This window comes from Neopelma chrysocephalum, unplaced genomic scaffold (genome assembly GCF_003984885.1).
Source record: "Neopelma chrysocephalum unplaced genomic scaffold, ASM398488v2 Primary Assembly neopelma1_69, whole genome shotgun sequence".
Taxonomy (NCBI): Eukaryota; Metazoa; Chordata; class Aves; order Passeriformes; family Pipridae; genus Neopelma; species Neopelma chrysocephalum.
In genome coordinates this window covers 2,709,015-2,730,932 of record NW_020897729.1, presented here as the reverse complement: position 1 = coordinate 2,730,932, position 21,918 = coordinate 2,709,015, and the positions used below count along the sequence as shown (strand labels likewise).

General features: G+C 44.7%; 1 protein-coding gene across 4 annotated transcripts in view; it reads right to left on the bottom strand.

Moving 5' to 3' along the window:
* Window positions 1-21,918, bottom strand: part of DIS3L2 (DIS3 like 3'-5' exoribonuclease 2) — a 184,017-nt gene that overhangs the window by 47,557 nt on the left and 114,542 nt on the right. For all 4 annotated transcript variants that reach the window (XM_027685729.1, XM_027685731.1, XM_027685732.1 and 1 more), the window contains 2 exons: window positions 19,631-19,738; window positions 14,910-15,143 (listed from right to left, as the gene is read on the bottom strand). In XM_027685729.1, the coding sequence (XP_027541530.1) occupies window positions 14,910-15,143; window positions 19,631-19,738 (342 nt within the window). The remainder of the gene's footprint in view (window positions 1-14,909; window positions 15,144-19,630; window positions 19,739-21,918) is intronic.

Genomic DNA, 21,918 nt, shown 5'->3' with positions numbered 1-21,918 from the left:
GGCAACAACCTGCTCCTGCTCACACTTTCCTAGGGACCCCGCAGCTCCTCTGTCACAGGGAACGAAGGAAGCAGGAGTGGATGGGGGCCAGGAGACTTGTCTCAGCGCCCCCGCTGGCAGCGGGATGGGCACCCTGCCCTCCAGCCAACCCGCAGCCAGCTGTCCTACTCCAGCTCCAACACGGCTGCGCTTCAGCGGAGAAGCAATTTCTGCATGTAGGCGCTTCAGAAAGGGCTCTGGCAAGGTTCACGCTGAAAAGGTGAGGTGTAAACTGTAAAGCATTTTTGCAGGGCCAAATAGATGTCAGAGCCCATGACGCTGCTGTCAATCCCTGGGTTGGAGTGTGAGGGGTAGGATCAGTGATCTTCTTCCAACGTTAATGCACAGCAGGCTGTTACAACTCTCTGTTCCACATTGTTGTTTAACATATGTAAGGGGCTCGACACGGTTTATGTTCAGTAGCTGTGGTTTCCAAGCAGTATTGCATTTCTTCAAAATGAAGATACATAATATTTGAAAACTATTCTTAAAACCAGTCACAAACCTGCAATCTTCTACGTCATCACTCCCTCTTCCTATCAAAGCCAAAACATAACACACAGTCACAGAAGATCAGCAAGATGCGTGAGAATTTGGCTGCAAGGATCTCGTGTGTGCATGTGCATACACACACACAGAGGGAAATTCAAAGCTGTAACTCAGGTACAATCCATATTTAAGGTTTCAAAGACATCCAGGATATAGTCCACTGTTAAGAGTTGTGGGTACCAGCACACTGTATGCAAAGCAAGACAATCTAAGAGCTGAACCAAAGCATGAGGTGGTTTATTTAGCAATCTGCCTCAGCAAGTGTAAGGTTTCCTGCCCCTGGGAGTTCAGCATACTAGCAACATGATCGTGTATCATCCTAAAATCTCATCACGGCCTTCACTTGCCAGGACTGATCCCATCCACTCCTAAAGCAAGTCACAACACAACTGAATCTCAAATTCCCATTTTTATATACCCCTCCACATGGCAGCATCAGCTGGGGCAGGGAAATCTTGGAAAAATCTTTAGAAATTATCCTTAAAAGACATTCTGCAGAGCCCCACTCCCTAGAAATGCCTGACTCCCGTGGAGCACAGCAGCTCTTGCAGAGCTCTCTGGTTTTTGCAGTAGTCTTGCATAAATCAGGCTTTCCAGTTCCCCAGCTTGATGGACCTGGGGCTTTGTTGGGTTAATTTTGTCCAGTCAGCCCTGGAATAGGAGTTGTCCATACCAAAGTGGTAAGTTTTAAAGGCAGAAACCAACATCATATTTTACAGAGACAGTCAAGTTCTTAAATTAGTTATTTATTCCAACAATATTAAAAGGAGACACACTGCTTTCTCCATCATTTTTCCATTCGTAGTATTTTCTTGGGTTTTTTTAAACTCATGAGCCTAATCCTTAATTTCTCTATGGAAAAGCTGGAAGAAAAAGATCACAGGGAAGAAGGATCAGCCTGCTAGTGCATCCACTGCGCTTGCTCTCCCTTTGGAGAGGTTGCTGAGTTTGTGGTTGAGATTATATTTTTAAAATACATTCTGAAAGCAAATAAATAAATAAAAATATCTCCAGGCATCAGTATTAGCTTGTGAAGGAGATCCAGACAATGCACGGGAGGCTAGAAAGGAGCCAGTAAATTCTAAGAGCGTAGAACGGGAGAGGGGATTAAGCCTGGTGATTAAATTAGGCGATGCATGAATACATTCCAATGCACAACATCACTCAAGCACTGGACAAAACATATGGCAACAATGGAAAGCACTGCCCACGAGGTCACCTTTAATATGATTAGCCATGGACGCCTGAAAGGAGATCTCCCAAGTACCAGCGTGCTAACCCTCCTTTGAGCACCCTGTGAAAGCCTTTGAGGCTCTGTGAACCCGGCACAAACGGCTGCTGAGTGTTAAGGGATGTGCCCAAGTCCATTGAAAGAAGGACAAAAAAAAAAGAGCCTTGAAGCCGAGCAGGCGCACTGAGAGTAGTTTTTGTTCCCCTGCTCGCAGGGCACCGGCGGGAGCCATCCCCAGGGTGTCCTGCCTGACAGCTGGGTCACCACACGGGCTCTCCTGTTCCGCTTGGACTTTTCAACTCCGCTGGCCCACATTCACCGGCACGGCTCGCCCCTTTGAAGGGGGAGAAAGCGCCTCATCCATCACTGACACGAAGGCAGTTAATTCACTTCTTTACAACTGGAAAGGCTTTTGCTGTGAGCAGGAGGGAGTGCAGGAAGAGTAATGAAATCCAAAAGGGAGCCAAATGATGCTTTCCTCTGCTAGACGCCAGCGCTGGCAGCGCTTGCTGCTGGCACAGCCCATGGTGGGTGAAAGGAGACTCTTTTGTGGTATGCCATTAGCTACTTCCAAGGCCCCAGTTCATGTTTACCACAGCCACTGTGTTACTTCACTTGGTATTTTTTTCCAGTCCTGTTGATCGTACTGCAGAACTGACCAAGTCCGTTTGGAAGCCTCTCTCACAGAAAGCAGAAACAAATTGCTTTTTTGAAAAGATTTTTTTTTTTCTTCTCTTCTCTAAACCAAACCTCACACTACTTTCCATAAACCCAACCTAAGGCTGAAATCCCCACTTAAAACTGAAAAGCAAAGATCCCTGCTACGCTTTACACACACTGGTTGTCACCCAGCCACACCACTCGTCCCTGGAGATGCCACCAGCCATGGGAGCATCGAGCTGTGCTGCCTGGACTGCACGAGAGGGCATCTCACACCACTGCATTGCTCTGCAGCCCCATCCAGTAAAACCCTATCACAACTGCAGCCAGCAGGTTGTCCTGTCGACTGTAATGGGAAGGAACACTCAGTGACATCAAAGATAATCTCGTGTGAGTCACCTTGCATGACAACCTTGCCGTAATCGGGTGAGCCCTTCAGACTGCTGAACTCTACCCCAGAGGACCTTGACACACTCAGCCGAGTTCCTAGCACGGTTTCTGCAGGCTTTTAGTATTTCAGATTCCAGGCAATGACTAACTGGGAACACGTGAGGGACAGGCCCAAAGGCAACTTCTTTCACACACTTTGTGTCTGCATGGCTGGGGGGTGAAAGTCGTGGAGATAACCCCAGGAGGAACTCACTCTGGCTACACAGGTCTCAGCAGCTACGAAGCAACAACAAACTCAACGCAGGACTGCCACCAGCTGAGCTCCTGATACTGCCAGGAAAAGGAAAGGATCATCTCCTAACGCCCTTTCTAGTTTTACATTTCCAGGATGCCATAATTGCAGCTCAAGTCTTGCAACAGCACACCCCAGGCACTGCACTGTCACAGCTGACATTCAATAAGTTGGGCGATTCCTACCCTCTCATACCACAGACTCACCTTGGATCCTTCTAATAGATCTCTTAGACTCTCATGGGATCTGTCAAGACTGAAGATCAAGCCAGTTTCTAATGAGACAAAATAGACCAGGTAGCTGCTGGTCTAGAACACTAGTTCTAAAAGCACTGGAGGTAGCAGCTCCACAAAGGAGGGTATTATTTTTCTTTATTTCAGACAAACAAAAAACCCTTCCCCAAACATAACTCTTTCACAAGAAAAATTAATGAGGGTTGGGAGAAAAGCCTGCGGTGCCACCCATTTCTTGGTTGCTTAAGCTGTCTGCAGTAGCAAGTCTTCCTCCTCTGAATTATGTTTTGTACCCATCATTGTGCTACCACTTTTACAAAGGCTACTTGTAGCAAAACCACTGATCCTGGGTCCCAAGCAAGGGTCCTAAGCAAGCTACAGCAATCTACGAAACAGCAAGAGGAGGGATGACCCAGACCTGGCAGCACCAAGCCAAGGAAGTCAGGTGTACTTTTCTGAAGGGATGACACCCAGGTGCTTTACTTTGCCCAACTGCTTGGGGGATATGGCAAGTCCTCTCTCCCCTGCAGAGCCCAGGTGAGGATGGTAGCTGTGAACTCAACAGAAAGAAGGCCATGGAGTTCACCTCAGAGGAGTATCCATTTCTACCTACTAAGTAGGCACACAAAGGCAGGTTTAACACACCTCTGTCTGCAGCATTTCTTCATCCCAAATAGCATGTACAACATCCTGTTGGTCCTGGCACGTGGAGACCAACTGGTTCTGTGCTGGGCCTGACCTATGGAAACTCCATTTAGACACATATTTCTATCTGGCATCTCCCAGTGTTCATTGTCTGCTCAGTCTTTATCTTAAAACTCCTGGGACTCTGAGCAGTAGCATTCCTCCAGCATGGAGAACTTCCAAGGGTTTAATGCTGGTTTGCACTCTTTTAAGGAAAGCTGTCACAGCTGGTCTTTAAACTGATTTCAAGGAAACTCTATAAACTCTTGAGAATTTGAAAAGAGATGACCAAATTGCAAAAGGATTTCAAGGTTGGTCCCCAGGGGGAAAGGCTATTTGTCAGCAGCTCCCCCTGGCACAATGTTATGGATCCATCAATACACCTACCTCTTACTCCTACCTAAACGTGAGAAACCAGTAACTCCCCAGCTCATTTAACCACCTATATGCTGCCCACTGTCTTCTTAAAGAAAAAAACAAACCTAGAGAAAGGCAATGCAAACACAGTATTAAAGACTATCAACCATCACTTTCAGTAATGTTTGAAAATAATAGAAAACAGAGAGCTGAAGTGAGAATTCAAAACCTCAAAGTAATTTCAACCATACATACATGAGAAGGGAAAAGTTTATACATGATGCAACAGAAAAAATGACTCACTTTCTGAAATGCCAAAGCCTGTTTTAGTTCATTCTGCCTTCTATACCTGCTAAACACATCACCAACCGAGAAATCATTTAATAAATTGCATTTTTTTAAAATCCCGTTTTAGCTATTTAAGCATTTTATTTCCTAGTATTGTGGGTCAGCTTCTACTCTAACATGCTAATCAGAAGTAAAGTGCTTACTGGATCAGTGGGCTTTTTCCTCAGAAAAACAAGGAGAGTCTTGAGATTAAAACAGAGACCTTGAAATTGAGGTGAAACTGCAACCATAAAGCTAATGCAAAACCTCCCATTGACTCATGAGACTGCAAATTTCTCAGCATTGCCATGAGACACCCAATAAGCTACAGCTCTGCATGCCCCAGTTCTGCAGGATCAGATGGATCAAACCCATAGGGGCCAGTTTACTTCAATTGTCAAGGAAGGCATAAATTAAATTTTGTTGTATTTGGGCTAGGTTGTTTTTCTTTTTTTAAAACAAGCATCATTGCCTGCTTGGTTAGTTTGTATTTCTGTGACAGAAACAAGTTTTTCAAGTCCAGTTAAAGGAATTACCCACAAAACCCCTTCCCAGGGATTTTGCATGGCTGGTTTCTTACAGATGTCGAGTCCCTCACACCACTCTAGTCCAACAAACTCGTGACGCTACTTTCTCGCTACCTCTCGTATAGTTTTCATGTGACCATCAATTTAATGACAGCCCATCACAGATGGGCAATGGACTGTGCCCAGCTTAGTTGGTCACTAATTAGCACAAATGCAAGATATCTGCTATCAGCTGAAATCCAAGCCGGGAACGTGCTTCCTTCAGAGGGCAAAGTTTAATAGTGCTGGCAGGTTTAAGGTGCAGACAACGCAACAACTTGTGAATACTCATCTTTGGGGGCAGATGGGTGTTTGTGCCTTAAGATGGAAGCAGGAAGCACCAGGGAATCACAGTGTCTCCCACAAACAAACGAAGCACTGCACAAAGGAGGAGGACTTTCTCAAATCTCAACTATGGACAAATCTCAGAAACAAGTGGAACGTGGACCAACAACTTTATCTGAGATGTCATGCTTCAAGCTCCCATTTTACGCAATTCCATATTCAGGGGAAATCCATACTCTGAACTATGTTAGTTTGCTTAAAAATCTTCCCTGTTACTACATGAACATGCAGAAAAGGGCAAGATAAATGATCCAGACTACTAAAGACAGATTCAAAGCCACTTGCTTTCAAAACAAACCCAAGAGGTTGCTCAACAAAATGTACTCCAAATGAATCACCGCAAACTTTAGCAGGGCATATAATTTCAGAAGATGTGAGCTTGAACTTGGAATGTTTAAAGATAAATCCTCAAGTGGACTTCAGCAGGCATTGGCTTTCTCAGAGGGGACAGGATCAGCTCTGTCCTCAGCTCAGCTGTTGGTATCTTGGATAAGGCTTTTGTAGTCTCATTTCAGAGGGCTGTGAAAACCACAGGTGCTTTCTGAGCTTCTTTGTACTTCAACATCCGTATGCTACGGATCACAAAAGATAAAACATCCCAGGACTCAGAAGGAGTGATCCTGCCCAGAAACACCTGATAAAATGAATTGTGGCCATGGAAAGCAAGAATTTTTTCCCTTCTCACTTTGGAATTGAAATGAGAAATCATAGAACTGTAATGTCTGAATCTTTCATCTCCTTCCAAACATTGTCTTTTGTCATTATACAATTAGCCTTTCTTCCATACACCATTGGGTGAAACCGAAATGGCTCTGACAAAGAGCTGCTACATCTTCACCTATGGCAGACTGATCATATTTGAAGTTACATCACTCAACACCAAGTGACTCCATCTAAAGAGGATGATGGATTAGCCATGCAGTCAACTATAATTAATACCTGAAAAAAACCCTTGTCAAGCCTCTGTTCAAATACGTGATAAACAGAATCTGGAACAACAAGATGACGTCTGTTCATGACCAGGGAAGAAAAACACCATCAACTGGAGGGCAAGACTCTCAGAGCAAGGACTGTTTCCTCAGCAGAAAATGTAAAACAAGAATTTCCTCCAAACATTCACCCCACTTGCACCTCTACACAAACACATGTTTTTCTGGAGTTTATCTATCTTTCCATCAGAGACACTGAAGAACCAGTTTGTTTCTGCTTCTTTAAGAACCAGTTCTTCCATCCTGAATCTCTTTCAATATAGCCAGCAGAAGCCACTATTTATCTCCCTACCAACCTCAAAAATACCAGTGAGTGGCTTGCTCAGCTGGATCAAGCACTGAATCCTCTGTTCACCTGAGCTATCAGCTTCACGTTTGGGACACATTCCATCACACTAAGCCACCATCCACCACAGATGACCTCTCTTTCCCCTAGAAATGCTATCTGGTGCTCTCTGAGGTCCCTGTGCGCAGGTGACCCCAGGCAGCCACAAGCAAGGGCAAGACCCATCTGTGTCCAGCTAATCCAGGAAACCAAGAGATGTGTACTTCATGTGTGAATTTGGAGTACTTGCAAAAACCTTCAACCTTCCTTGCAGGTCAGCATGTGATGATTTCCAGCTCACCCCCCTTCTAGAATGGCTGATCACCAACTGGATTCAATAGAAAAAGCCAAGCAATTTGGAAGGTCTGATGATATACTGCCTACTGCAACTCTGTCCCATGCAAGCAAGAGAGACTTCCATAGGATAGTAGCCCATTGTCTTGATCCTGGCACATATGGGTAAAGCCTGAGATCTGAAAAGACTGGAGAGAGAGGCTACTTGTGAAACACACCAATTGCTTCTGCATTCCAGAGACGTGCTGGCCACAGTTCAGCCCTCTGTGCTGATGTGCCTTGTTTCTCTGCTCTGCACTGTGAGATGTATCTGCTGGGGACAGGGATGAAAAAAACCCGTGTCCTTAAATGGGCCAGCACTACACAGCAGAAACAGAAAAGCAACAGTTTTTTATTCAAAAGCTGTCAGTAATAAACGTGAGAGGAAGAGAATGGTCAGCCTTGGCCTAAGGTGCTGGATTTGGTCTGGTAATCAGACCTGCCAGCTCTGCCACCGACACACCGTGTGAGCTCAGGCAACTGCTTCACCTCTTCATGCCATACCCATTGTCTGGAAGGATGGAGCCAGCCTCCCCTCTGACACTTGCTCTTAGGCTAGCAGATGAAAGAACAACTGACACTGTTGCTGTGTCAAACAGCCTCTCAAAATTAAACCATAAGAGCTCTTTTTTATGGAGAATTTTCTCAGCTTGCAGGTCTGCGTAGATTTAATAAAACTCAAGGGTTAAGCTGTGTTTGTTTAGAAGAAAACCACTCGTACATCACCAGAGGACTTGAATATCTGAGCTAGTGGCTGGAATACTTAGTCCAGGAAGAATAAAGTCATAATCCACTCTTGCATTACTGATGGTAAATTAATGCCAGAGCACCACTGTGTGGGGAGCTCCTTCCTGGCTGTGTTTGCCCAGACATCTGGCTGCAGTGGCTCCCAGCACGATGCTCCACAGCCGAGCCCTGTACTCCAGCGTCCGACCCTCCCCTCCTGCTGGAGCCAGCTCGACCACTTCACCACCTGCTCCTGCTGGGACACAGCTGCTCAGCTCTAAAAGAACGATCGGGGAGCGGCGGGACATGTGCGAGGACATCAATCCTACTCACACCCCTGGGAAGACTTCATTAAAATCCCAGGGCAAAAGATTAGATTCAGAGAGCTTTCCACTCAAAATCCTAATTTAATCAAAATACTTCAAAACCTACTGGCAATGCAAACATCTCCATGAGAGCAGAGGGATTCTCAGCCAACACACATCCCCTCCATAACACGATCCTGCAACGCCTCTGTCCTGCACGGATCCTCAAACTGCCCGACCTGAGCCATCACCTGCTCATGACAACAACAGTGACACCTCACATTTGCCTGCCAAGTACCATGTTCCTCTGTGGTACTGTAGGAAAGACATGCTGAAAATCATTCCTACTTTGCTGACACACCTTTGCACGTGCATTTCAGTTACTCCTGCAAGGAAGGGCAGCATCCACCAGTAGGAAGCTGTGGCCTCAGATGCTCATTTTGACATATTAACTGGGACTATGCAAAAGACATCAAATCCCCAAAGGAAATTAATCTCCAAATACATCCAACATTCCCCCAGCTGCCTTATGTATCACACAGTATAAGCAACTGTCCATAATGATCATATAGCACCTGCTGTCCCCATTCTGGGTTTCAGTGATGTCTCTTTAGCCAGACATCAAAGAGAAAGAGCAGACAATGGTGGAATTGTGATAGGAAGTGAATAGTGAAAGCTCCTTGTCAGTCTGAGTTTCCATTTATCTTACAGCACTGTACATACAGCCCACCCTGCCTCTGCTGTCACGTTCATGCACGGTTGCTGTAACGGCCTCTTTAGGGAGTATCATGGCAGTTTTCAGGATTTTATAAATGGGCCTTTGGGATTTTCTCCTGGGCAAAAGCAAGTGCACAAGCAGGTACACACCTCAATCTATCCTGAGGGAACGAAATCCAAGATGAATTTGGCACCAACATCACATCCTAGGCGATGAACACCATGACTTTCTCTTTGAGACTGGCCAAGAGATGCAGCCAAGAGTCAGGGGCTGGAGCAAAGCCATTTACTCCTCCCCAGAAAGGTGCATGCACTGAGAGTGTGCAGGGGTACCACATACAGCAGCCATGGACAGAAAACCTAAGCATCACTCCAGGGAGTACTCAATCCAGGATGACCTTTCTGCCCCAAAAGCATTTTAAGACATACATTCAGATCATGCTATTAGGGCAAACATAGGCACACTCAGTTAACTGAGCTCTGTGCAGTATTATAGCCCTTTGCTGTCCCATGTAAACAGTTCTCCCAACCAAAAGGGTCTTCCATTCATTTACTAATATATTGTATTTTGCACACAATGGCTGTTTGACCAGGGTAGAAATATTTATTACTTTCACGTAGCAAGAACAAAAGACCTGAATACTTACTATACAGATACGAGGCAGGAAATATGACAAAACAATTTGCCATAATTATTTCCAGCAGTCGCTCATATTGGAAAATTTTAATAGTGATAGTAATTAATCTGCGGTTCTTGGGATTTCCAATTAAACAGCATTAGCAGGAGCAACTGTCTAAAAATACGTGTTTCTGTCCTATCCCATTAGCCACAACTAAATATGAAATTTCCCAACATACAGTGTCACATCCTGCACGTACAGTGTCCTCCCTCCTCCTTGTTTTCCATGTGAATGGCTTGAGCTGTTTGCATCAAGTAGTCAGAGTTGGTTCTGAGAGCTTCAAAAGCTGTACAGAGCTGGTTACTATATCCAGTGTGCCATATACCTGGGTGGTTTGGAGCTGGCACTCTGCACACAGTCTGGTGTTTGTTTGGGATCTTTGCGCTTGTTTCCCTAAGTTTCCTGAGGCAGAAATGCTCTACAACTATAGGATTTCCATCAGCCTTAAAGAAACAAAGCAATTCTCAAAGATCACTGGTCTTGTCCCCAGCAGCCATGGGACAGGATCAATGGTAAGGTCTCCGGTGTGCTATAGAGTTACAATAACACCATTTTTACTACCTCTAAGTTATTCAAAACAATAGAGACCCACAGGGAACAGCAACCCTTGCTCAGATGATAAGACAGTGGCACAGTACACAGGCTGGGGGCAAGCAGAAGTGAGACCATTTCACTACCAATTCAACCCTTATATTTGTGTAATATTCTCATCTTTGCCATTTTTGTCCTTTTATTCCTTCCCTTTTCACATACACCTGCAAAGCTGAATGTCTGCTTTGCAGAAAACAAGGAGAGAAGCTATTCTACCAAATGATTCAGTGTCATTAACTGGTCTAATGCAGATGCACTTTGGGTTTGTTCTCGCAAAGAACTCTGGTCAATGCTGATGTTTTGAGCACCCAGGTATAAGTGTGCTGGCAAAGGTAGAATCACCAGCACAACAAAAGGCATTGCTCAGCTCACAGACAGTTGTCATAGAGACAGATCAGCATCCCGGGGTATTCTCATTTTAAATACGCACAGAAATCCTTTTTAACCTGTCTTCCTGTAGGCATCCATCCTCGTGATTCATTTATAAACTGCTGAGGCCAAAAAGAGAACCATTTATCAGAACGTCTCCTCTAGGCAGGCTGGAGCTAAGGAGCTTTTCTGCAAACTTCAGGGTTTTTGTTGAAAGCAAGTTTCTATCTGATTCTCTGGCTACTGTTTCTAAACGCTGTGGGTTGGGGAAGCAATCCAGCTTCCAAGTAACCTGGCCAGGAAAAAAAAGGAAAGCTGTGGGTTGTACTCACTTTGCTTTTTAAACCAGGTCAGATCCCTGCTCCAACTTAGAGAGCGGGTGCACCAGGAGCTGTGAGAGGACAGCACAGGGGTGATATTTCACAGTCCTGGGCAGGGAGGAGGTCTGGGGGGGGAAGACAATATTATAGATATTTGAACATTTTTTCTTAAAGTCACATACAAGGCCTCTTGCCTTTACATCTAAAAGTTGCAGCTCTGAACGAGAAAGAAAAGAAATACATTAATTTCTGTCTGTGTGGACAAAGTTTCATAAGCTCCTTAGCCACTGAAGGTGCAAAGTCTTTAAAACTCAGCTCAGTTGCTATTTGGAACTAGGGAGCACAGGAAATCATATTCTAGGGAAAAAGTTCCAGAAGGGGCCTATGGGGACAGCTGGATCCCATGGAATGACTGATGTGTGGTTCTGGTTGCACCCATGGTCAAATGCAGCAGGATTCCCTGCAATCCCATCAGGATTACCAGACCTCTGCAGAGGCACAAGAGGAACTGAGGAGGGGAGCAAGGAGGGGGCTGCAGGTATGAAGGTTGCCATGCCGGGACTAAACTGAAGAAGGAATTAGAAAATACAGAGCCCCAAAGAGACACATATATACTGACACCAAACCCACAAATCCTAAGCTTTCCAGACTGTGTGCTATCTCCATAATGTCTTAAGGTCTTCTGTGCGACCCAGATACATGATTCCTAAGTTATTAAAAGAAATAATATATTCCTCATCTGTTGAACTACAGAGATCTCTTCTTCTAAAATTGCTACTAAAAGATAAAACCATGGGCAAGCAGATGCCACTCTCACATCAGGTCATAAAAATTCAGCAGTGACATTCAAACAGAAAACATTCCCCTCACCACAGCACAGCCAGCCTGACACTGCTGCATCCTATTGGAGCCATCCTGTGTCAGGACCAAAGAACTCCCTGGCCAACCGGTATTTCTGCTATTACAAATATATGCCCATGAATGGATTCATCTGAGAGATGTTCTTTGTTTTGGGGAATAAATCCTAAATTATATGGATAGTGTAGGGAACCAAACAGATGTTCAGGCTAGAGGCCCTGAAACAGCTACTCAGCCAGAAGCCTCAGAGATAACGCTGGAGATAGTATGGGGGAGACCAATATCATTCCAAAGAGAAAACTGAAGCAGACAGGGAGAGCACCAGCCCAAGGCCACCACAGCTGGTAGCAAAGGAGGATGGGAGATTCTTTCCCCCATGATTTTCTTCATACCAACAGGAAGCACATGAGCACCTCACATCGAAAAATGGCACGGTGGAAGGAAGAAAAAAAAACAGTCACTGTTCAATCAGGAGTGATCCATGGTAGAACTCTCAAACATAATGCAATATATAGGAAGAGGGCTCACATCCCTTGGGAAAAAAAGGCACAGGAGTCATTCATGCTCAGCCATCCCCTCCCATAAGATTTTGTGATGATCATTTCCTTCACTCACATATTTATTTGGAATTCGATAATTCATTGCCCCTAGTTTCCTGCTGGAGTTTGTCTTCCATTGTTCAAGATTTACATTACTCAACAGGAAATCAGTGAGAGGTCCAGTGATTAGAAAGGTGTGTTTCCCATTCACACCCACCCTTGCTTGCTTGCTCACTCAGGGCTGGAAATGGGAAATGGTGTACAGCTGTGTCCATGGGAACTCAGGGAATTGGGGGAGCAAAAGCAGAGGGAGTTATCCCATTTTATTAAAAGATACAGATTGCTTTGTCTGGCCACATGCTGCTGGCCATGTCCACAAATCGATCCCTCACACACTGTTCATACTCAGGCCTTACAGCAATCACTTTCTCCACTGGCTGGGGAGGGTGTAGTTTATCAAAACACAACTATCAGGGCAGTACTTGAAAAGAGTAAGTACGGTGAAAGTGTCCCTTGATCTAAAATATGCTTCCTTCTCAAAGACTATTACTTTGACACTCTTGCCAGGGGAGAGAGATTCTGCACAGACGTAAAGTGCCACTTGTGAGATATAACTCAGTTTATCACAGTGTTTAGGAATTAGGCTGAGCAAGAATCAACCCTCTCTGGTGCCCTTAGCTGTGGCTTTTAACCCCGATCTCACAAATGATGCTCCAATATGTTCTCTTTAATGGCTCCTCTGTAGCAGCACAGAGCAAAACAAAACACCGCTAATCTTTTGTGGGGTATCACTGGAACAGGATGCTTCCCTGGCTAAATCCCCCCATTGGAAATGTCACAGCTGTTTTAAAACGTATTTCCCCCAAAGTTAGTTTGATAACAGATACTCAGCTCAGGGTTACATGGTGACTGCTCAGCACTACACTGTAACAGTGACTTGTGGAATGCAGCAAGTGAACTTTCTGGGCCACAGGTCCCAGCCACAACGGACTGGATTTCCAACCTAGACACTTTCAAGGCTTCCCAGTTAGCTCATCCCATGCAAAGGTTGGGTCTTTTATGTTCCTTCAGAATTCAGAGTGTGCTTGGAAAAAAAGGTCCAGCTTATTCACTATTGTATGCTAAACCTCAGACAGGGAAGTCTCCGTTCCAAAAGAGGTTAAGGAAAGTCCAAAGTGGAAGTTTGATTTCCAAAAATTATTTTAATATAATTTTAAGAATGGCTATTTCCTTTGAGCAAGGAGGGACCTTAAGCAAATGTCCTTGCTCCAGGCTCACTGGTGTGCCACACCAAGCCTCCAAGATGTCCTACAACAGATGTAGGCAAGATAGCCCCCAGACACCACAATGCCTATGCCAGAAATTTTATCCTAAAGTAAAATCCCAATCTCCTCTACTGCCACTGAAGATACATGTGTGTCATTTTGTCCATTTTAGACATGGGGGAAAGCACATTGCCTCCTCTTCATGGCAGCTTCGCCAGAATAAGCCACATGCTCTGTCAGGGAAGAACACAGATCACAGACACTTCTTGCTCCTGTTGCTCAACAATGATTTCTTTAAAATTAGACCCTTCCTGCAACTGGAGACAACAATACAATGCTGAGTAAAATGGAAGAGTTACAACATATGTCTTATATATAACAGTCCTGTTTACACCTCTTACATAGCTTCTTTCTCAGCAATAACCTTATGTTGACTCACGCTCATTTTGCTAAATGAAACAATAGAGCTTCCTTATGTTAAGAGATTATTTTGTCTCCTGCTCAGGAAGACCACTGGGTTCTACAAATTACTGGAACCTCCCATCCAAAAAAACTATCAGAAGCCACCTCAGAGCAGCTAAACATCATATGCAAAAGTATTTTTGCTGTGATAGCCTAAAACATCTGGACTTCCTTGTAAAATAGAAATTACACATACCACAACTGATACAAGATTATTTAAATCACCCCAGACAGAAAACCTCCCCACTAGCATTTCTTTCCCTGAAACACACCCAACACTTATAAGTATTATCTTAGATAACAGTTAGCCATTTTCCCAGCACAGAGAACTGCTATGAAAGCTGTGGAAAACAAGAGTATTGCAAGCACAGAAATAAATGTGGAGGATGAGCCTTTCACAGTGAAATGTTGCACTAAGGATATCTGAACTCCATGATAATGAATGACACCGTCATGATTTGTTTCACTGTACGAATTACTTACCCAGTCCAGCAGAGTTTCAGGATTTTGAAAAATGCTGAAAGATGGACCACTCCTTAAAAAACAGGGATTTTTTCTTTTAATCCTACTTAACTTAGTGCTTTTGGTACATAATTTGACGCCTCTGTTAAGAAGGCATTGGCACCCAAACCTGCCTTTCTAATCCACCCTTAACTTTACCCTTTGAGGTTTTAGACTGATTGGGAAATTCTTAGGGAGTACAAGGTGAAATTGCTCCAGTGGAGTGGGAGCCCCTTAAGGGGCTGTACTTACTCACCTGGTCTAAGTGCAGGGCACCATCAGCGAAGCGCTGCTTGCGGAGGTTCTGGGCAATTCGATGCAGGTTCAGCACAGCTTCCTGGATCTCAGCTATTGAGTGCTGAGGTGAGACAGGGGGCAGTTCTTCAGGTGATAACACCTTCCCAGGGCTTTCAATCATAATCTGTGCATGCTCGTAGCTTAGCTTCACGCAGGAGCAGATGACTGTCCGCCCAAACCACTCATCAAGGATCTGCAAAATTGGAAAGTGTAAATTGATCTGAGAACTCATTCTTCCAGTGCATGAAAGCTTGGGAAGTTGTACAAACACTGGAAGGAATGACACCAGACCTCACCACTGCCTGTGATCTTCAAGTGAAGATCTTGTCCTACTGAGACCTTCAGGCCTTTTGCCCACATAGGTTGTCTAGCATCGAGTAACATGCGCATGCATGTAATATATAACAATATATTGTGCATATACATGGATCTCCCTTCTTTACCTTATTTCCCTCCTTCATAGAGCCCAAAGAACTAAGCCAATCCAGAACTTGAAATTAGTCTATTGAGTCAAAGGTTACCAGGTTGCAGGAGAGGCAACAGGCAGATACCCACATGCCAGATCTCCTACCTAAAACATGTCAGAATGAATTCCACCTCTTCAATTAAAGTGTGGCCACCAGGGTACGAGGGGCTGGCCTTAAAATACGCTGTTTTCAGGAGTACTGCAAGAATCTCAATGTATGACTTGCACTTGTGAAAGTACCTGAGTAGGACTTTGGTGGGTCTGGAGGAGAGATAGAGAGTCACTGACCCTTTGTTTCTCTAATCATGTTTATGGTCCTAGGCCCAAACTCAAGCCAGGAACCTTTCTGGGTTTCCAAACTACTTTGGAATCGAAAGGAAAATATTCTATAAATTGTTTATAATACTCTTTTATTTTAAATCGGAAGTCACTCAATTTTAAACTCCCTAACAGAATACCAATGTAGAAGTAGCAATTTAGAATTATGTCTTAAAAGAGAAAGGAAAATCTATTTTCAGCTGAGATATAGAAAAGAATTCAACAGCTCATCAAGCCAGTGAGAAAGCGCAGAAGGACGTGGGCAGAAGGCTCTTCACAAAAGTCAAGAGCATTGGCATGAGGGCTCTGGAGAGAGATGCAGTCTCTCATAAACCATTCAAAGCACAAGTGCTCAGAGAATGATTGGAGAATTACAATTCTCCCTTAGCTACAAGTGCCACCTCACTCCTTCATCAGCACAACAGGACAAGGTAAATTCTGCAAGTGACGGTGCCGAGGGAGAACAGCCAGATCTCTGTGACAGCCTCATCAAGGACATGGCTTCAGAAAGACAAACTCTCTGCTTAGCAGCAAAGGACTGATCCCAAAAATACCCTTGCTGCCTCACAGAATATATACTGTGCAGTATAACCCGGCAGATCAGAGCTCTGAAAGTCACAGGGCATTTAAGCTCATTTCTAATTCAAAAGTGCTCTAACAGTGGAGATGCAGCAAGTGGCATCTTGCAATGTAAAGTGCTCTGACCCTCAGCTCATGGTTATTCTGTGTGTGTACCTTCCTCTAAGCCAAGGAGAAAGAAAGGAAGAGAAAGCCAGAAAGCCGAACAGAGATGATGTGACAGTGCTGGCAGCACCTCCTCTGTGCTGCATCCCATTAAATGTGGTTCAGCTTCTTGTGGTGATGGGGGATGCATATCTGGTAGGTCAGTAACATCTGATGAAATCTGCTGGACCCAAGAAATCTCCTGATATTAAGCAAACACAATCTCTGATGTGGAAGAGGCTGCACTGCTCTTTAAATGATCCACTTCCTGAGCACAGCATGTGATGGCAGCCAGTGCTGCTCAGCTGAAACCCTCCCAACAGCACAGTCTCTGGGGCTGCAGGTCTCTCTGAGGGTGTGGCATAGCTGTGCAGGGGGCTGAGGTCTTTCTCCACACAAGGCAGTGTCTGTATCACGTCCTGGCTGACAACAACAGTTTTGAGCCTGGAAAACACAGTGTGTGTATAGGATGTTTGAGACTGAGGCAATTTTTCCTTGTCATTGTTAGAAGAAACCAGCAGGGCTGTGCTTCAAACATCAGCAGGCAAAACTTAAAAAGAAGTTGCATTGTTTGTTTGCAAATATCTTTCTGTTGACTGCATCCCAACAAGAACGTGCTCCGTCGTTCCTATAAACGCCCAGCTCTGCTTCAGAGGAACAGCACAGATGTAACAAAGGTCAACGCCTCTGCCCTTGGAAAGTCATGTCGGATACATCGTGTCACACTATCCCACTGTAGTCCATGGAGCTATGTGGAGTGCTGCTCAGGCAACATTTTGTTACAGTCAATGAAAACTAGAATAGAAAAACTTCAGAACCCAAGAGCAATAGCAACAAGAAAGTGCCTGTCTCCAGAAAAGGCTAAACCTGGCATTATTTTTCTAAAAGAAAACAAGAATTAAAAATCCCAACAAGTCACATGCAAATGTGGAATCTGCATGGTTCTTCCTTGTGGGAAGCATAAGCTTTAGACTTACTTGCTTTGGAATAGGAACAGTGGAATCTCAGAGCAGCTCTCACCTCTGGTAATGCTGCTGGGCTCTGCCTTGGAGGCTCAAGGTTACAGTACCTCTGTGCACTTGGGGTGCCCTTCAGCCTCTGAGGAAGGAGGGCCATGAAGATGGTGAAGGGCCTTGAGGGAAAGCTGTGTGAGGAGTGACTGAGGTCACTTGGTCTGTTCAGCCTGGAGAAGAGGAGATTGAGGGGAGATCTCTTTGCAGTCTACAATTTCCTCGTGATGAGAAGAAGAGGGGCAGGCACTGATCTCTTCTCTGTGGTGACCAGTGACAGAACTGAGGGAATAGCCTGAAGTTGTGTCAGAGGAGGTTTAGGTTGGACATTAGAAAAAGATTCCTCACCCAGAGGATAGTTGGGGGCTGGAACAGGCTCCCTAGGGAAGTGGTCACAGCACCAAGCCTGAAAGAGTTCAGGAAGCATTTGGACGATACTCTCGCACATGGTGTGACTTTTGGGGATGGTCCTGTGCAGGGCTAAGGGTTGGACTCGATGATCCTTGTGGCTCCCTTCCAACTCAGCATATTCTGTGATTTTGTGAACGTCCTGTCCTCAATGTCAGTGCTCTCACGGCTTTCCACCAGCAGCTGAGGTTCAAGGGCTGTGTTGGGGCCTTTAACTCACCTCCCTTTCACCTAGCAGAGCATGGGGGAGCATGTGATCCTGTTTACACTGAGATATGGACATAGTAACACCTATAAATACAAGCTCTTAAAAGAATGCTCCCTAGGCAAAAGCCCTACAAGCACTTTTTCTCTTGGAAAGAGTAAATTCTTCTCCAGCCTTCACCTGGAATTCACATCAAGTGACCTCAATTAAGACTGCAACCCTGAAAGTCCTTTTAGGAGAAACCAGTTTGTGAAAATGGCCACAGGCAGCCTGCTCTCCCAGGGGCAGCATGGCTGTGGCCCAGACCACCGCTCCTCTGGAGATCTGCTCCCTGGGCCAGCAGAAGGCAGATGCTACAGCTCCTCTATTTTCTGACTGGTCAGACAGGGTTGGACTGAGCACTGTTTGAAATACAAGTAATGGATATATTGCATGGAACAAGAGAAAAGACGTAATTAAAGGCTCATTTTAATTAAGACTTGACTATTAGCTGTTCAAAGATGACTCAGAGTCAATAAAAGGCCCACCAAGAAGCTACTATTAGAAGGCCTCATAAGTAATCACACTGTTGTTATAGGAAGGGGAACGCTTTTCACAGCAGACATACAATCCACCTCAGTGACAGAGTAGGGACTTGCAGCAGAAATACAGAATCAGGACTGCAACCCTATTTTGCTAAAACATAAAGTTAGATTCAGTATACTTTAGAGCAGCTGGGACCATAACAAGGAAGTAAAGTTAATCTTTGTGAAAAATTACCAAATTGGCACAATAGCGTCTACAGAAAGAGTTGTGGTTTAAAAAAAAAAATCACAAAAAGTGATCAGAGAGTGCTCTGGTCCTGCCAGTCTTTAGCCCCTCTTGGTTAGTGAGGGGATCCTGTGATCACCAAAGAGGAGATTTTAGGGTTACAAAGAGTGTGGGAAAAGAATAGGGAGAGAAATGAAGACCTGGGGAGTGCTGGCAAGCAGCTGAGGGCAGCTCGCTGCACTAACAGACAGCTTCCACAACTGCTCCCTGGAAATAACACATGCAGAGGATGTAGCTGTGCCTTTGCTGAAGGGCTATCACGCTTTATTTGGATTGATGTAATTTGCAGCTCTGAAAAAGAATTAAATAGTCTGTTTACCAGAGAGAGGCAGAGGGATACTGCCCATATCCACCGCATTGCACAACTGTCTGTGAAGGCAGGGCTGGAGTCAGGGGGGCACATCTTGTACCACCCAAAGCATTAGATTTGAATTGCTGCTGGAGGCAAGACATTAAAAGGTTGGGTGACCTGGCAAGGAGCAGGACATTCTCTATTCCTGAGATTCATACAAATATTCTTCCTTTCTCCACCACGTTGAGAGATTAGTCCAGTTGGAAATTCCACAGTATATCATCAGCAAGACAAGATACAGGGACAGTTTTACATCCTCCAGTATTTTTCACCTTTGCTATCCACCTGGGTTTTAAGGGATGGCATTTTTACACTCTCTCTGCAAGAGTAGGGGCTGGCCACCAAGGTAGGACAGATTAGCAGGATGAGTGCCTGCTGCTTGAAGTACCTTGCCTTCTGGAGTCAACTTCCACATCACAGAGAATGTCAGTCTATCTTGCATGGGGTTGAGACTGCATAACTCCTCACAGAGCAGCCTGGGAAGCATTGGGATCACCTGGAAGAGAAGAGAGCCTTGGTGAGACACAAGCTTTTAGTGTGGTCAGCCTTCCCTGAACAGTTGGTAAAGGGCAGGCTCAACAATGCAGAGAAGGAGAAAATGCATTAAACAGTCGGGATCACATTCTCTGTGGCAGGAGTGGCTACGTCACAGCTCTGGGATGCATCATCCCTGCCAGAGCTATATCACATGGAGAACAGCATGCTGGCATGGAACAAGTAAGTAAACCAAACCCTCTGGAATGAGAGGAAGTCAGACATGACACCAACACTCACATCCCTCAATGAGACCAGAGGCAGCTGTCAGTCTCCAACCTGAGAATCATTCCCAGTGCTCCCCTCCGAAGAATGGAGTAAGCATCCTGGAGCATCCTGCATCCTCGGCTATGCAAACACTTACTCTGCAGCTTTTAAGGTCACAAAGTTTGCTTTGTTTTCCACTTCTTTCCCACTGCCGCTTTGGCACTGGGAAGAATGAGGAAGGCTCAGCACATCAGGAAACTTAATGTTGAAGAAACATGGTCCTGGCAGTCAGGAGCTGAAGAGCTTGGATTTGAAAACTGTGTTTCTTGCTTTGCCACTGAATACCATGTAATCAGGCAAGTAATGCAAGCCTGCTCTCTGCAAAGCATAAATGAAACTTCTCCCATGCATCATAGGAGCCATGCTTGGCTTCAATAAAGATTGAACCATGTTTTGCAGCACAGACAGGAATGCGTAGATGCTGGTGAGATAAACAAAAGTGACCGTTTTATGACTATTGACCATGGTGTTTCCAAATGGAGAACAATTATTGCTTTATTATGTTCAACTCTGAACAAAATGTCAGTCAACACAAATTTCTGGCAGGATTTTTTAACCCATGTCCTAATTCCTTACAACTAATCAATATTTCTGCTGCTGAACATTGAATTACCAAACCACGAATTACTCACCTGACTAACACCAACAAAGCTAAACTTTTCAGCATATTCATGTTAGAGCAAACCTGAGCAGCTCCAAGTGTTTCTACCATCCCTGAGTTATTTCTCAAGTGAAGTCTGCAGTAAAGATAATCTTTAGCAGCTGTTTAATGAAGTAAACCTAATTATTAGAGTTTCACTTCTTATTGCCCTTCTCATTATTTACCTTTGTGAAGAGGCAGTAAATGCCCTCAAAGAACCACCAAGTTATTCCTCTTGTTTATTTTGAGTAGCAATGTGGGCTAGTGCATTCCAGAAAAACAGAGAGAAATGCTCTACTTGGTTGCCATAAAATAATTTAGCTATTTAATTTAGTTTCCGTTTTGACTGCTCTGAGTGCCAGCCTGTAAATATAGGACCAGCAGGAAGCTGACTGGCATACAAATCCCAGCTCTTCCAAACTCTGTGACACCTATTTAGTGATTTCAGAGATACCTGGATGCAGGGGAATAACTGCTCTTCAAACCAGTAAGAAAGAACAGTCTCAGGTGTCCATTTTCTCCTCAAGTGCACACACTTTATACTTACCTTTTGTTTTGAAGGAATGACTCTTAAGATATTTAATCACATTTGTGGTTTGGCACCAGATGATGGCTATAAATCCATTCTAACTGCAGTGCATGCTAATGCCAAGAGGTTAACTGTACAGTCTGGGACTGTCAGGGAGTCACAACATGAATCAGCAGCCCTGGTTCAGCTGGAAGGTCACAAGGGCACAGCCTATGATAAGCTGTTTCCCACAACACAAAGGCCGTCAACTCTGTTATTCCAGTTGTGAACAGAACGTTAACAATACCGGTACATTCATAACTCACAGATCCAGTACGTGAGCTCAGCCATGCTGCCTGGGAGGACCCGCACCACAAGGTTATAAATTTAGCATGAGTGGTGCCAACCCACTCCAGAAAGGAGAGAAAATAGCCTTACAGACTATCGGAAATCCCTGCCTGCCTAAGATCTCCCATGACCACCATGAGACCCTGAAGTTCAGGTCACAGTGAACAAAAAGTGCTAGTAATTTAATAAAAGCTCCGATGCCCTTTTCCACCCAAATTAAAAGCTGCTTTTCTCTCTCTCCTTAACTCTGTGATTGATCATCTGATAATGGTCTGTACTTATTGAATATTTCTGTGCCTTAGCACGCCCTCTTTCCCTTCACACTTCCTGCAGCAATACCAGTCTGCTAGAAAAATGCCTACATGAAACATGAAAGCCC